The 14,352-nt window shown below is 42.3% G+C and overlaps 1 protein-coding gene across 1 annotated transcript in view; it reads right to left on the reverse strand.

Annotated features, from left to right (window-relative positions):
- Window positions 1-837: 837 nt before the first annotated feature.
- SBNO2 (strawberry notch homolog 2) overlaps window positions 838-14,352 on the reverse strand; it is a 92,109-nt gene continuing 78,594 nt past the window's right edge. The window contains exons 30-32 of the mRNA XM_075825375.1: window positions 12,000-12,076; window positions 4,323-4,513; window positions 838-4,223 (exon numbers count right to left, since the gene is read on the reverse strand). Of these exons, the coding sequence (XP_075681490.1) occupies window positions 3,799-4,223; window positions 4,323-4,513; window positions 12,000-12,076 (693 nt within the window). The 3' untranslated portion in view covers window positions 838-3,798. The remainder of the gene's footprint in view (window positions 4,224-4,322; window positions 4,514-11,999; window positions 12,077-14,352) is intronic.

A 14,352-nucleotide genomic window follows, 5' to 3' on the forward strand; every position in this document is an offset into this window, starting at 1 on the left:
TTAGAAATCTAGCCACATTTTTTTTACAACATTAAAATAGCAAAAAATGGCATCAGCAGTTAATGTTTTACCTTTATGCACACTACCATATTACAGGTCTGTGTTGTGCTATAAGCCCATACTGTACCTTCAATTTTATATGGAATCACAGAGGATTTTTCTCAGATTCATTCAGAATCCGTGAGAAAGAAAAATTGTAACATGCAATATTACAGAACAAACTTTGCTTCTAGGAGAAACTATAGTGCTTCGGAGACTGCGAATCTGAAATACTACCCCGAAGGGACTCCATGTGCTTGCTTTCCAGTGTGCATGAGACCTAAGCCAGAGAGGCTCCATGTGGTTGTGACACCACACAAAACCTGCGGCTGCACCTGCTGAAGCGCCATAGCACAAGCATCTTATAGAGTGACAAGTAATAGGACTACCATTACAGGCCGAACCACAGCTCTCCTTGAACCAGTTATGACTAAGAAATAGTTTAATATCTTTAAAAACATTTAAACAATAAGACAACCCAGAAACCAATACTAGAATGCTCTAAAAAACAAAGTGTCACCAGGATTCTTTTAAAAGGGTCCGGTCACGTTTAACAGTGTCCCATCTGCAGGCAGCATTTTATAGAGAAAGAGGAGAGGAGCAGATTGATATATAGATTAGTGGTAAAAGATTTAGTATAACTTGTAACTTATTGATCGAAAAATACTTGTTCTTTCAATGCTTCGTAGTCTAGTGAGGGGTATATGAGATGCAAACAGACCGTTGTCACTCAGTTGGACCGCCCACTCTATTCCTAAGCCCACAACGAGAAGAGGTTCAGGTCAAAAAATAAGTTACTGAATTTTATTACTAAACTATATAATCAATCTGCTCAGCTCCTCCTGCTCTATAACATATTGCATTTTCAATGTGACAGTTCCTCTTTAAAGGGCTTATCTGGGTTTTTAAAATTGATTGCCCATCCCTTAGTAGAAGCCATCAATAATAAAAAATTGTGGGTGTCCGACTCTCAGAACCCGCCGATCAGCTGTTTGAAGGGGCATCCTCTACATCTTTTACATGGTTTCCTTCTCCTTCGTACTTTGCATGAACCGTTACTTTTGTATGGGACAGTGATACCTTGCACAGCTTCTACAAATGTAAGAATGAGAAGGAAACCATGTAAATAATGAACAGGCTGCGGGGCTTGTACCAGCGTCGCTGCCCCTTCAAACAGTTGAACTGCGGGGGTGCTGAGAGACTGACCACAACCGATCTAATATTGAGGGCCTATCTTAAGGATAGGCCATCAATTTTAAAAACCCGGATAACCAGTTTAAATAACAGCATCTATTAGAGACATGATCTACAGGAAAACAAGGACGCAATTTATCTGGTACCAGATTCCCTTTAACATTATTCCTAAAAATAATAAATAGGGCTTAAAACAGTAACACGAAGGGGGCTTATAACTAGACTAGATTTTAACCATATTGGAGCATATACAATAGCTGTATGACACCAAAAGTTTTGGTTTTCAACACAAAACCGCACTTCATATCAATGATGGGACTCAAAAGATTTGCATTGACGTTGAAATTTTTACTGAGTTGCTGAATTCAGCCTTCTGATACAAATAGAAAATGTAGGAATTAGTCGAAGGCACATATTCTAAATAAAACTGTATACATATATATATTACAGACTTATAAATATGCGAAGAAGACCTGCGTGTGTCAGGACACAGAATCAGTAGCACACAGAAGTCATAATAACTTAATTGCAAAACGTGATAGATCACAGGCACTGAAGTGATATCACTGGGTATACATAAAAGAGAACGTGACAGAATGGAGGGGACAGCAGCTCCTCTTGGCCCCTCTTCTACTGCCACAGAGGCATGCATTTAAAAATTCCAGAGAAATGTTTGCAGTACCCCTCCCTTCGACAGGTAAAAGGGGGGATAAACTACCTGAGATAAAATTCGTCATTTAGTGAACACAAAAACACAAAATTAGAGGTGCAACAGTCAAGCAGTGGTGCACACGGTCTATCTGATGTACGTAGCAAGGCACTGGTTGAGAGACAATACAAGTATTTGCTATAGTGGTAGTCACAATATGGTTATGCTTTCCTGCACAGCTCCAATAATGGGATAACCTTAAGTCATAACAAGTGGGTGCCTGGAGCAAGGGGTAGGGCAAGGTCTGTTAATAGAGGCCCACTGCTAGACGAAAAGGGTTGCGCAATGCGCGTTAGGAGGATAGCGGGTGACCAAGTCAAAGAGGGCAGGGCAGAAAACGAACATACAAAAGGAAAAGCACTCAAAGTTGTTTTGAGAAGGCAGAAAAACGCAAGAGAACACAGCACCTGCTGATGCGTCATCATTGGTGTTGTGAAATTCAAGCCATTGAAGGCGGAACAGTATGGAAAGCGTAGAGGTTCAACTTCAATAGCGTTCTTAATTTGGATAGAAGCAATAGTTTTGTTTATCCCTATATGATTTTTTTTTTAAATGATTTAAACTATAGCATAGGTTTATAGGACAAGGAGCATTTGTCCCCAAACCTTAGTTGTTCAACATATTTACCAACACATTCAATAACTTAAATGTCCAGTCACAACCCAAAAAAAAATTAAAAATATTAAAAACATGACTCGCACGTTTTCACAAGCGTACTTGACAAGATTTTTCCCATTTTATCATCACAAGTTGGGTTCATCTATTCCTAGCAGGATTCCCCCCAGCAAACAGAAAGAGCACATGATGTGAACACCAACCCAGGATGACATGGATTTGATTATTTCTGGTAAGCAATGGAGGTAAGGTGTGTGTATTGCATGCATCCGGCCATATTATATGCCTTTCTGTTTGCATTGTCTACATCCATTATTGTACTGCTATTGACTAGTAGTGCTTCAGTGGTCCCTTTTTACATTTGATACATTTCTGATAGAAGTGCACCAAAAAAAAAAGGAACTGGCAAAACACTAGAGTTGCAAAGTGACAAAATTAAAAACGTGATTAAAAAAAGATGGAGGAAATAAAATGTCTTTGGCATAAAACTTAAAACAGTGTCTGCCTCTGTTTTTGCAAACAGTACCCTGCCTGAGACATACAGATATGGATATAAATATTTATATACAAACATACCCTGAGCAGACACCCAGGCCCCATCTATCCATGGGGCAGCAAATAGTGCAAAGATTAGCAAGGGTTAAAATAACGTTTAAAAGATCAGTCTTTTCCCACCCCTTCTCCATATACGCATTCTACTGATCACACATGCTATTGCTCTGCAAAAGGCTTCTTTTTTTTAGCCAGCAGTGTATAAAGCTCGGCAGAAGAGACGATAAAGTGCTGTGCGCTGTAAGAAGACAGCTCATGAACACAGAAGAACCGATGTACACTGACCGGCTTTGGGTAGGCTCGGGACATGCGTTCCCAAACAACTGAGCACAGAAACACACAGTGTTATGCTCCCGATGTGAATTCTGCACATTTCAAGCCCCATGAAATAGGGACAGACTGCAGTTTACAGCACCTGATGTGTCAGCCAGTTAGTAAGAATGGGGACATTTTAGTTACAAAACTGGGATGTCAAAATAAGCATCCGCATGACACTTGGTCCTCTGATATTGTTGAATGATGTACTGCTTGCTTTGGCCTATGAGACTTCCAATTTATCATATTTCTATAATGTACGGAGTTTAGTAATGGAACCGGTTGGTAAAATCCAAACTCTGCTATTACGGCTTCTCCAACAAACATTAGACTGCTGGAGCAGAGCAGAGTTGCTGGTCTGATGCAACCTTTGGTTAACCGTCTGTACCCCAGAAGTTTTGTTCCCCTCCGTATTGGATGACACTCTGGCGGTCCGATGGCTCTTTTGCTTTTTGAAGCATTTCCTCTATGATTTCTCTGACATTAACTGATTCAGTGAGGAGAATGTCACCAGTAGAAAGGATGCTTCCTAGAGTTTCAGGGAAAGGGTACCCATGATGTTCCTGTGTGGATGGAGGTGGGGGACTGTAAGTTAAGTCCAAAATGTCTGGTTCTGAAAAAGAGGCTGAATGAAATAAAGGCAACGTAAAGTCCAAAGGAAGGGATGCAGAGGGTATAAGGGGCAAAGATTGACATTGAGCATTTTGACGAGATTCCTCATGTTTGCGTTTTACACTCATATCCATTTGCTTGAGTTCCTCTTGAACTTTGTATACACACACCTCTGGAATTTTTATGCCTGAAGAGGGGAGAAAGAAAGACCATTGATTTAACATTTATTCTCACAACTTAGTCACTACAGTGGATGTATGGTAGGTATTCGGTGTCAGATACTTACCCACTTGCTTGTGTTTATCCTTGGTTTTTAAACGTACGATCTGTAGGTAACTACTGCTTGTTATGTCGGAAATCACAGATGCCATCCGACTCCAGACTCTGAGCAGAGAGCCACACAACATGTAATAATGTCGAAGGCGTAGACCTTGTACACACTCCTTTCCTTGATGCACAGTTTTACAGTTCCCATTCCTATACAACATTCAAAGCAATAAAAATGTGACACGGAACAAAAATACAGCACATGCAACTAAAAATTTGATTTTTGTACTGACCGTAAAATCCCTTCCTTATTGAATACACAGGGGGGGGGGGCACAGCTCCATAGGTATAGGCATTGCCACTAGGTATAAGAGAGTCTTTGCTCCACCCAGGCAGGCCATACTCTTTTCCACAGACACTGGCTTAATCAGTTTGTACAGAAGCAGTAGGAAAAGACAAAAAAACACCCAAAAAAACAAAAACATGCCCATGATCCCAGGAGAAAAAAAACAACTATTAGAACCGAAGGTCCCGGTTCTAGAAAACAAAAAGAGGGTAGGATCTTTGTCCCCAAATGCATTAAACGAGAAAGGGATTTTACAGTGTGTACAAAAATCAAACTCTCTCGTTAATATCATTAGGGGACCCAGAGGGTGAGATAAGAAAGTTAAAAGGAAAAGAGCCATGCAACCCACCTAACGTACAGCTGTATGCATCACCTTGCAACCCAGACTGGAATCAGAAAAAGCTAAATAGTGGATCTGGTAGAAAGAACTTTGTGAAGGCGTGCAACGAAGCCCAGGTAGCAAACTTGCAAACCTCCTAAACTACCGATGTGTGATGCCGTACCGCCCAAGAGGCACCAACAGCCCTTGTAGAATGAGCAGTGACCCATGGGGGGGGGGGGGGAATTTACTCTGAAATCACAGACTGGATCAAGCGAGCAATGGTGGCCTTGTGCAGCCCTTCAGGATGAGCAAAAAGAAAATCAGAGCGCCGAAACAACTCCGTTGTAGCCTTAGACATGCAGAATATGCTCTCACCACATAGAGACAGTGCAGAGTCCACTCCCTCGGATGAGAAGGGGAGGGGACAAAAGGAAGCAAAGACTCGCTCTTTAATGATGTGGAAGGCAGAGACCACTTTTGGAAGAAAAGACGGGACAGCACGGAAAACCACTTTATCCTTATAGATGACCAGAAAGGGAAACTTGCAGGACAGAGCAGCCAGTTCCAAAATCCATCTAATGGACGTAATGGTAATAAAGAAAGCAACTTTACAGGTAAGGAAAAGCAGAGAAACTTCGCGCAAGCGTTCGAAAGGAGATACCTTTTTTTTTTTTTTTTCTAAAGGAGATACTTTGTCACCAGGACCGTTAAGATACCAAGGCTCAACGGGATGCCTGAAGGGAGGAACAGCATGAGCCACCTATTGAAGAAAAGGCGGCGTTCGATGGAAAAGGGTAGGCCGATAATTCAAGTCCCTGCTCAAGACCGGGGTGCAAAACAGGGGTGGGGAAAGTCCAGCCCGCAAAATCATTTGGTCTGACCCTCCGGCATACACTGAAATCACTGAGACCGCCTCCCTGTCGTTCACTTCATGGCTTCGTCCACCCTCTTCCTGCTCCTAAATGTGAGTAACATTACTCACATTTAGGAACAGGAGAGCGGACAGAGCCAAGTAGTGTAATTCACTACTAGTGAATCAAGTGAGGTCAGTGTGTGCCGGCCCAAAAGTGGATCAGTCCAGTCGTCTGACCTCACGTTCCAGCCATCACAGAAGCAGTTCAAGCCATCACATTAGGGGTGAGTTAATTAAATGTTTGACCATATATAGCAGGCTAATTTTCAAGTTGATCAATTTGTATGGCCTGCGAATCATGTTATAACTATGAAAAAAAAAAAAAAAAAAGGGGTTCCCCACCTCCGGTTTAGAACATACCACGGGATGCAAACTGTAGTTCACACCAATTTCCTCCTTTGCAGATTTAGGTTTCCTGGCCTTTAATATTGTTCAGAGATAGAGCGGGCTCTCAAAATCACGGCTGCAACAGCCACTCTGTTAAACGCAACTGAGGTATAGTGGGGTAAACAGCGGAACTTGGGGAAGGTCAGAGAGTAGCGGAAGGCACCAAAGGTGCGTCCGCCAGTAGGTTAACTAGGTCGGCGTACCAGGCCCTGTGGAGTTCAGTCAAGCACTACCAGAGTGGCTGGCTCACCCTTCCACTTTGAAGGTTGATATGTAAGATTGTCTTCTCTGGTGACCAAGAACCCTGGACTTTGCAGGGGTCATAAACCACTCCCCAACCGGATAGGCTGGCATCTGTCGAGATGACTAGCCATTGGAGAGAGAAAACGACCAACCCTGAAGAATGGCAGGGGAAGTTTCCCACAAGATCAAACAAATTAAAGACACCATAAACCTTTCTAGTGTACCCAGCTCGTGAGAATCACCCTTTAGAGAGGCCTTGTGTGGAAATGTGCACAGGGAACGGCCTTAGTTCAGTATCATCTTGCCCAGCACTCAAAGGAATTCTTCTTGTTCCAGTTACGTGACCACTGAACGCATGGATTTCATGAAAAACCTCCGACCACGAATGAAGCAGTTCTTGGGCCTGAATGCTCTGCCCTTTTTGGAGACTGAAGACATAAGAGTAGAATTCTTGAAACCATTATGACTAGGGAACTGGGACAATCACTTCCTGATGGAGAAAAGAACGGACAGCATGGAAGAAGCAGAAGTACGATTCAAGGTCCGAGGTGGCGTCAACAGAAAGAAAGGACTGGGGTAATGGTCGAGAATTCTATTTCATACGCTGACGATACCACCTCTCAAACCCAGGCTTTGTGCATATAAACCTGCCATATCTCCTGAAAGGAAAGAAGTCGCGCCCCTCCCCCCCACTTGGACAGCAGAATCGAGTGGGGAGACAGTCAGGATGAAAACGCCTGGGAAGAGGAAGGCTTTTGGTGTCTGGGATACTGCTGGCAAGCAGGCTCAGTCTTAAGTAATCGGCATCCCGAGTCCATGGGATGGCTAGACCCGTTGTCTGACCTCTGGGAGGAAAAGACCTTTGAAAATGTAAAGAAGGCTTCGGGTGTCAAGGTAGAAGAACTGCTAGAGTCCGTAGTTTCAGAAGCAATTTCATCCAGATCTTTTCCGAAGAGTCTGCCCCAACAAAAAGGTAGTCCAACTTAGGCCTTTTTGGAAAGAGGGTATACCACCCAAGATTTTAACCAAATTATGCGTCGGATAGCTATTTAATTAACCGATACTCTGAAATCAAAACAGGCTGACTCAAGGGAGTCCTCAAATAAGAATTTGGAAGCATGCATAATCTGAGAAGCGAGATCAGCTTGTTCCACCTGCGTCTCTCCTTCTGTGATATTGTGGCGAAGTTGTTTTTCCCAGACTGAGCAGACCTTGCTAATCTAGGAAGAGCCAAATGCTGGGCGCACAACAGAACTTGATGCCTAGAAGGCAGATTTGGCCTGGGTGTCCAACTTTTTGTTGAGTGAATCACTAAGTTGTCTTGCATCTGACAGTGGGATCGTAATATTCTAAACAACCGCAAAATAGGCAGATCCACTGAAGGATAAACAGCTTATTTATAAACGAAGTCCTGCTGAAAAGGAAACCGAGTATGCATATGTTTTGAAATGGCCAAGCGCATGTCAGGGTATTTCCATTTCTTGCATAGGAGTTCCTCAAACTCGCTATGATTTGAGAAAAATAGCCTCTGGCACCAGGGCTGGGCGAACAAATTAATTTGCCGCAACATTCTTGGCTCCACCCTCCGCAGCAGCCTGCATGGCAGCTGTCAACTGGGAGTCCTGTTCGGATTCTGAATACGAAAATGGAGGAACAGCTTTGAATATCTTCCGCGGATTTTTGCCCAATTCCACGCCACATTTTTCTTCAGTAAACTTCTGTCGTGTTAACATAACCTAAATCTGGGCCGCTATTTGGGACGGCAAGTACTCCAAAAACTGAACCATAGTGTGGAAGAATCAGGAAATGTCTGCCAGGGCCTGTGTGGAAGACCTTTCCCAGTAAGGGCGTGCCACATTCAAAAGGTTGAAGCAGCTGAAACCAGCAGGTGAGGTAACGTTGGTAAGGCAAGCGCCACAGATGGGGGGGGAAAAAACCCAAAAACAACTTATTCTGGAAGCCTGCGCTTTGAAGTGACCACACGGAACCTCCTCCCCTAGAGCCTTCCTCCGAGACAGCCAGACCAAGCTGTCCGATAGGCTTTGACAAGTCATGTGACACAAGTGGGCAGAGCATACAGCCCAGGCCACTGAAAAGTCAGGGACGCCGGTCGCGTTGCTGGAATGAGCAGCATGTGTTCCATTGCTCCACAGAATGCCTGGAAAGTGTCCCCTAAAACAGTCCCCAAGCACAAAGCTAACCACAAAAAAAGTCCCCTACCCCCAAAACATTCCCTCTTCAAACCCTTAGACAAGGATTGTTTAGAACAGGCCTGGGAGGTAGAACATCTGAAGAAAATGTTTCAAACTCGGCCTTTGAAGTCGTCGGATGTGCGCAGGGTCACTTCTTCAGTAACCTCTCTGCGGATGGAGAAAATAGGTTCAGTGACGGGTGGTGAGTGAAGCGCAGTGCAGAGGGTTGACTGGTTTCTCGGCACCCGCAGGTGGTTGACTAGGCTGGCTGTCCAGCCTGACAACACTCCTGCAGGTAAGGAGAAATAAAAAAAAAAAAAAAAGCAGCAGCAGACCTGAGAATCAGGTCATGTCTGCCTCCTACGGATACTATGCTAAAAACCGTAAGGATGACAAAGAGCGGTTAAACTATTCATGCCAGTTTCTGTGGGAAGGGTATGACCTGCATGGGCGGAGCCAAGACCTTTTTCTACCTTGTGCAAGCTAACTAGCGGCAAGGGACTACATCATGGTGATTTTTTCCAACAACGATATTAGCAAGAATAGAATAGATATTAGCAAGATTAGATATTAGCAAGCCGTTTCTAAAAAAAATATACTTAATTAGGGGTCACTGCTTTTTTGCTTTAGTTTGGTGCCCCAATTCTCCTAACATTGTTAATTTTAAAAACATCTGTGGCCCATGGCCACCACAAGTAGGTCCGATTCATAGTTATGTATGGCTTTCACTGACTGGAAAAGGCCCCGTATACAACTCAATTATTGATAATTGTGGGTCCCAGATTTTACTGTTCGAAAGTCACTTTTTATAAAATATGCAACAGGCCTAGAATCCTCAGCTTGAATTATTAAACGGAGCATGCTCAGGTTGTTGTGCTCTGTGCACAACTACCTCGCATGCATATCGCTTTACAGGAGATGAGAAGATTCTACCGTGGATTAATACCGAAATCCAAATAGAGCGGTTTTGGTACTGGTCAGTCAGTGCAAAGACGAAAAAGTGATCCGCTTCAGAATAAAGAGGCTCTGTCACCAGATTATAAGTGCCCTTTCTCCTCCATAATCTGATTGGCGCTGGAATGTAGATAACAGCAGTGGTTTTTATTTTGAAAAACGATCATTTTTGAGCAAGTTATGAGCAATTTTAGATTTAGTTTCTTAATGCCCAACTGGGCGTGTTTTTACTTTTGACCAAGTGGGTGTTGTAAAGAGGCGTATGAGGCTGACCAATCAGTGACCAGTGTCCTACACGTCTCATTGTTCCAGCCCAGCTTCTTTCACTGCACAATCTCACTGTGCTGTGGATCATGCTGGGCTGGAACAATGAGAAGTGCATGTCACTGATTGGTCAGCCTCATACACTTCTTTACAACACCCACTTGGTCAAAAGTAAAAACACGCCCAGTTGGGCATGGAGAAACTCATTAGCATAAATCTAAACTAGCTCATAACTTGCTCAAAAATGATCGTTTTTCAAAATAAAAACCACTGCTGTTATCTACATTCCAGCGCCAATCAGATTATGTAGGAGATAGAACATTTATAATCTGGTGACAGAGCCTCTTTAAAGAACGCTGCTGGAGCACCAATGCCTTTTCGATAAAAAAAATATTTTATTTTGTTTAAAACAATGCAACGAGTTTCGGAGCAGGACCTGCTCCCCCCTCACATAGGCAACACATTAGTTACAATAGTTTATAGTGGGAAAAAAAAAAATGAGTGAAGAAAGGTTGGGGGGGGGGGGGGTGTAAAGAGGTGGAAATTTGTTGTTTATAGTGAAGTTAAAAAGTCAGTTAATAAAAGAGGATAACCACTGATCAGGTTTAAGAAATTGCAATAAACAAAACTGTTGCGCCTCCACACAGTCCTAACTATCTACATAAACAGCCCCCTGTTCCTACCTATTTCTTCATTATACAGCCAAATTTATTTTACGCCTATCCACGATCATTCAACCTACTTCTTTTATTCCGACTTAGTCGGCCAACATATCAGAACTTGTTTACCAGTGGGTTTTTCTTTTGTTTGCTTTTTTTATTGCTATTTCTTAAACACGATAAGGGTTTATCCTCTTTAGTAACCTCTTCTGGACCGGGCCAATTCTGGCGTTGAGGACAGAACAATTTCTTGATTTTTTTTTTCCTCTATGTATCTTGGAACTTCTAACTTTGTTTTTATTTTTTATGTAGCCGTATGAGACTGTATTTTGCAGGACGAGTTTTCAAATACAATTACATTATGTAATTAATAGAATTTTTTTATTTTTGCAAAGATGCAGGAAAAAAAAAAGTTCCGCTGCAGGTTTTTTTTTTTTTTTGTTTAATTTACAGCATACACCAATCATCATGAATGATGCTATTAATTTGTTGTGCAGATTTTTTTAATTTTTTTTCCCCATTTAACAGGACTCTTTTTTTACATTAGTTTTAAAAAAAAAATTTAATCCCATAGAGGGTTTTAATTAACTATATACATTTTTTTAAATACATCTATTTGCCTGTGTACTGAGGCAGTGGCTAGGGTATACCCAAGTATGCCCTAACAACAACAAATATGATCATACAGTCCTGTGGTTCTTGGGAGGGGTTCCCCTTCTTATTTTTGAATTATGATATGTTTTGATTGCGGCATTCAAGGAGTTAACGGTGGAGATCAGAAGTTTCTCTGATCTCTGCCGTTGGAACAGGGCTGCGGCTTTGTGTTAAAGCCGCTGCCCCACTGCTGATCGCACGGGGCACACTTGCGGTGCCGATGCAATAAGAACGATGTGTATGCTTGTCACGATGCGGCAGAGTCCAGCTGCCATGACGAACATACATGTCATGCGTCGTTAACCAATTATCGCAACTTGACTGAATATAAACAAAAATGTCCACCTCTAACCCCTTTTCCCGCACTTTTTTCCACTATTAAACTATTTTAACTACTGTATTGCCTGCCTATGTGTCTGAGAAAGGAGCAGGTTCACGGTTTTAAACACAATAAAAAAATAAATAAAAATTATCCAAAGAACATTGGTGCTTCAGCAGCAATCTTTAATCTGAAGCAGCGCCTGAAGTGGATCCTTTGCGGCTTCGTACGGGCTGACTAGAACCCCCAGCTGACTTTTCACATTATTTGTAAATGGGGGTTGTTAAGACCTCATTTCACTAAAATTGAACTATACCCCGTGGAATTCTACAACAAAAACACGATATGTGCACATATTCTTCCTCCATTTTTAAGTGGAAGTAGGCTTATCTCGTCAGCCAGAAAGAGCAAAACAATGTAGGAAGAAATCCTAATGATCTTACCACATGGTATGAGTGCAGTTGCTTAAAGAGAATTCATACTGACGTTCCCAATGCTGCTGAGCCTCTTCTGCAGACACCTGTAAGTTATTAAAAAATGAAAGTTATATGCAGTCCTTCATCAATGGAATTACGGGTGAGAAGCTTCATAGGACATTGGCACTTTCATGGCCGGAGGGGTTTTGGGCCTTCATGCCCAAAGGAAAATTGTACCTTTTTAAATGCTGTATTCTAAAAAGGTGAATTTTTTTTCTTTTTTGAAATTGAAGCGGATACCAACTAGTTTTGTAGGTATTATTTCAAAAATTGTCAGAAACCAGAAGAAATAAAAAAAATTGATGTCTTATTTTAAAACTACAGCAAAAAAAAATCATCATTAACGTCTCCCATGCATAGAGATGTCAAATACGTGTAACATTGTGTAATGTATGAGAACAATGACACAATTTTAGTTTTGAATATTTTCCTAATTGTATGTTTGGGTGAGGTATATTCTGTGTGATCGGGACGGACCCGGCATCAGTTCAGGGATAGAACAATGGAGGGAAAAGTTAGGGAGTCTATGATGTAATTTCTGCACAATACCAGCACTGCTACATTATTCTCCCCCAAGTGTGAGAGTGCGATCTCGCCGGCTTGGATCTCGGATTCACATTGTAGTAAATGCCATGTTGATGAATTTACCGGTGGGGAGTGTGTCAGTTGCTTAGGCCTCATGCACACGGCCGTGCCCGTAATCACGCCGCAGGCCGCAGCCCTGCATTTTCGGGCCATTCTCCTATACAAAGTATTGAAACACAGCCAGAAAAATAGGACACGCTCCATAATTCCCGACACAGTTCTACGGCACGGACACCTATCCGTAGCGATATGGAAAAGTGTCCGCGGCCAATATAACTGAATGGGTCATGTGCATGGGGCCCTAAGCAGTGCTTTGTATTGAAGCCGGTTTGCTCCGTGGTCGGCTGGGAGCAGAGTACGCAACTGACATTACGTGTGTTTACAATACATCACACTTAACCAATTAGTTTACTAATAACACGGTTTCAAATGTGCGCTGCGGCTGGGTGTTTACCTTAAAGGGTGAAATATAGTAGCAGCTCACACATTCAAAGTAGAAGCCGCACCGTTTTACCAAACGCTGTCCATACAAGCTGGAACAGTGTGGTCATGTAAAGGACTACTCACAAGCAGCAATTTGAACCCAGCCTTTCCTTCTATTCCCATTTATTTGTTTCTATACCTACTTTTGCTAGTGGACAGAAGCTTTAGTAGCAGTCAAGGTGGTGAATAACGATAACACTACTACCACACAAACAAATATTAAATACAATTCAGAATAGAAATAAATAATGGGATCTGAAATTAATCTTTTTGGTGTTCGCTATTGAGGGACCGTTCACCATATTTTTCTCTGGTAGGCATCATTTGCCTTCTGATACCGATATACATTATAGAGATCTAGCGATCTCAAACTTCTGCCCTTCTTTTCCCTTATCCTTTTCACTTTTCCTATTTTTACTACATTCTGTGTGATTGGAACGTATTAACACTTGAGCATCCGATGCCCATGCCAAATGTGTGTGTTAGGCAACATGTCTAAAGCTGGTGCGTGCGGGTTTGGAGAGATGTGCACAAGTTTTATGTGGGTGGGGAGGTTTTTCATTTTACTATATTAAATTTTTTACTATGGGGGCAGACGTTAGAAGGGAACACAATATCTGTGTGTTCCCTGCTGTCTCCGCATACAGATCACTGATTACAATGAACGAATGATAACAGTCCAAGTTTTCTTCTCTGCATTTCTCAAAGCCCCTCTGCACAGGGAATCCCTATGATGCAATTAATGACATCACAGAGTTCTCCAGCAATCACCTGAAGTAGAGGCTTCTTCATACGGGAAAACAACGCTCAACATGAACACTATGTTCTGAGGTATTAAGTGACAGGGATCTGACTATTTTAGTTACCTGTCACAGTACAGGATCGGGCTCGTCTGTGTGAATGCTGGATCCTGACGATGGCACTGCACGCAGTGCCATCGAAGAGAGCGCGTAAATTAAATTTGGCCACATCACAAGTCTCATGATTTCATGGGGCAATTCCAATACTCTGTTCAATTACTTGGGTATTATGATTCAACCTCTCCTGGTGGACTCCAAGAGACAATTAAAACCCCCTCATTAGTTTTAGACCAAAAAATTGTGGCCTGACAGTTTTTTTTTCCGTAATTGCTTATAAAAACCTTATTAAAATGGTAACAATGCCACAAAAGTTGTATAATTTGCACAATGAAATTGTCCAGCTGTTGGCTTATGGGTTCCCGACGGTATCCCTCATATAAAAGGTGTGGATT

The sequence above is a fragment of the Rhinoderma darwinii genome, chromosome 1 (genome assembly GCF_050947455.1).
Source record: "Rhinoderma darwinii isolate aRhiDar2 chromosome 1, aRhiDar2.hap1, whole genome shotgun sequence".
In the NCBI taxonomy this organism is placed as follows: Eukaryota; Metazoa; Chordata; class Amphibia; order Anura; family Rhinodermatidae; genus Rhinoderma; species Rhinoderma darwinii.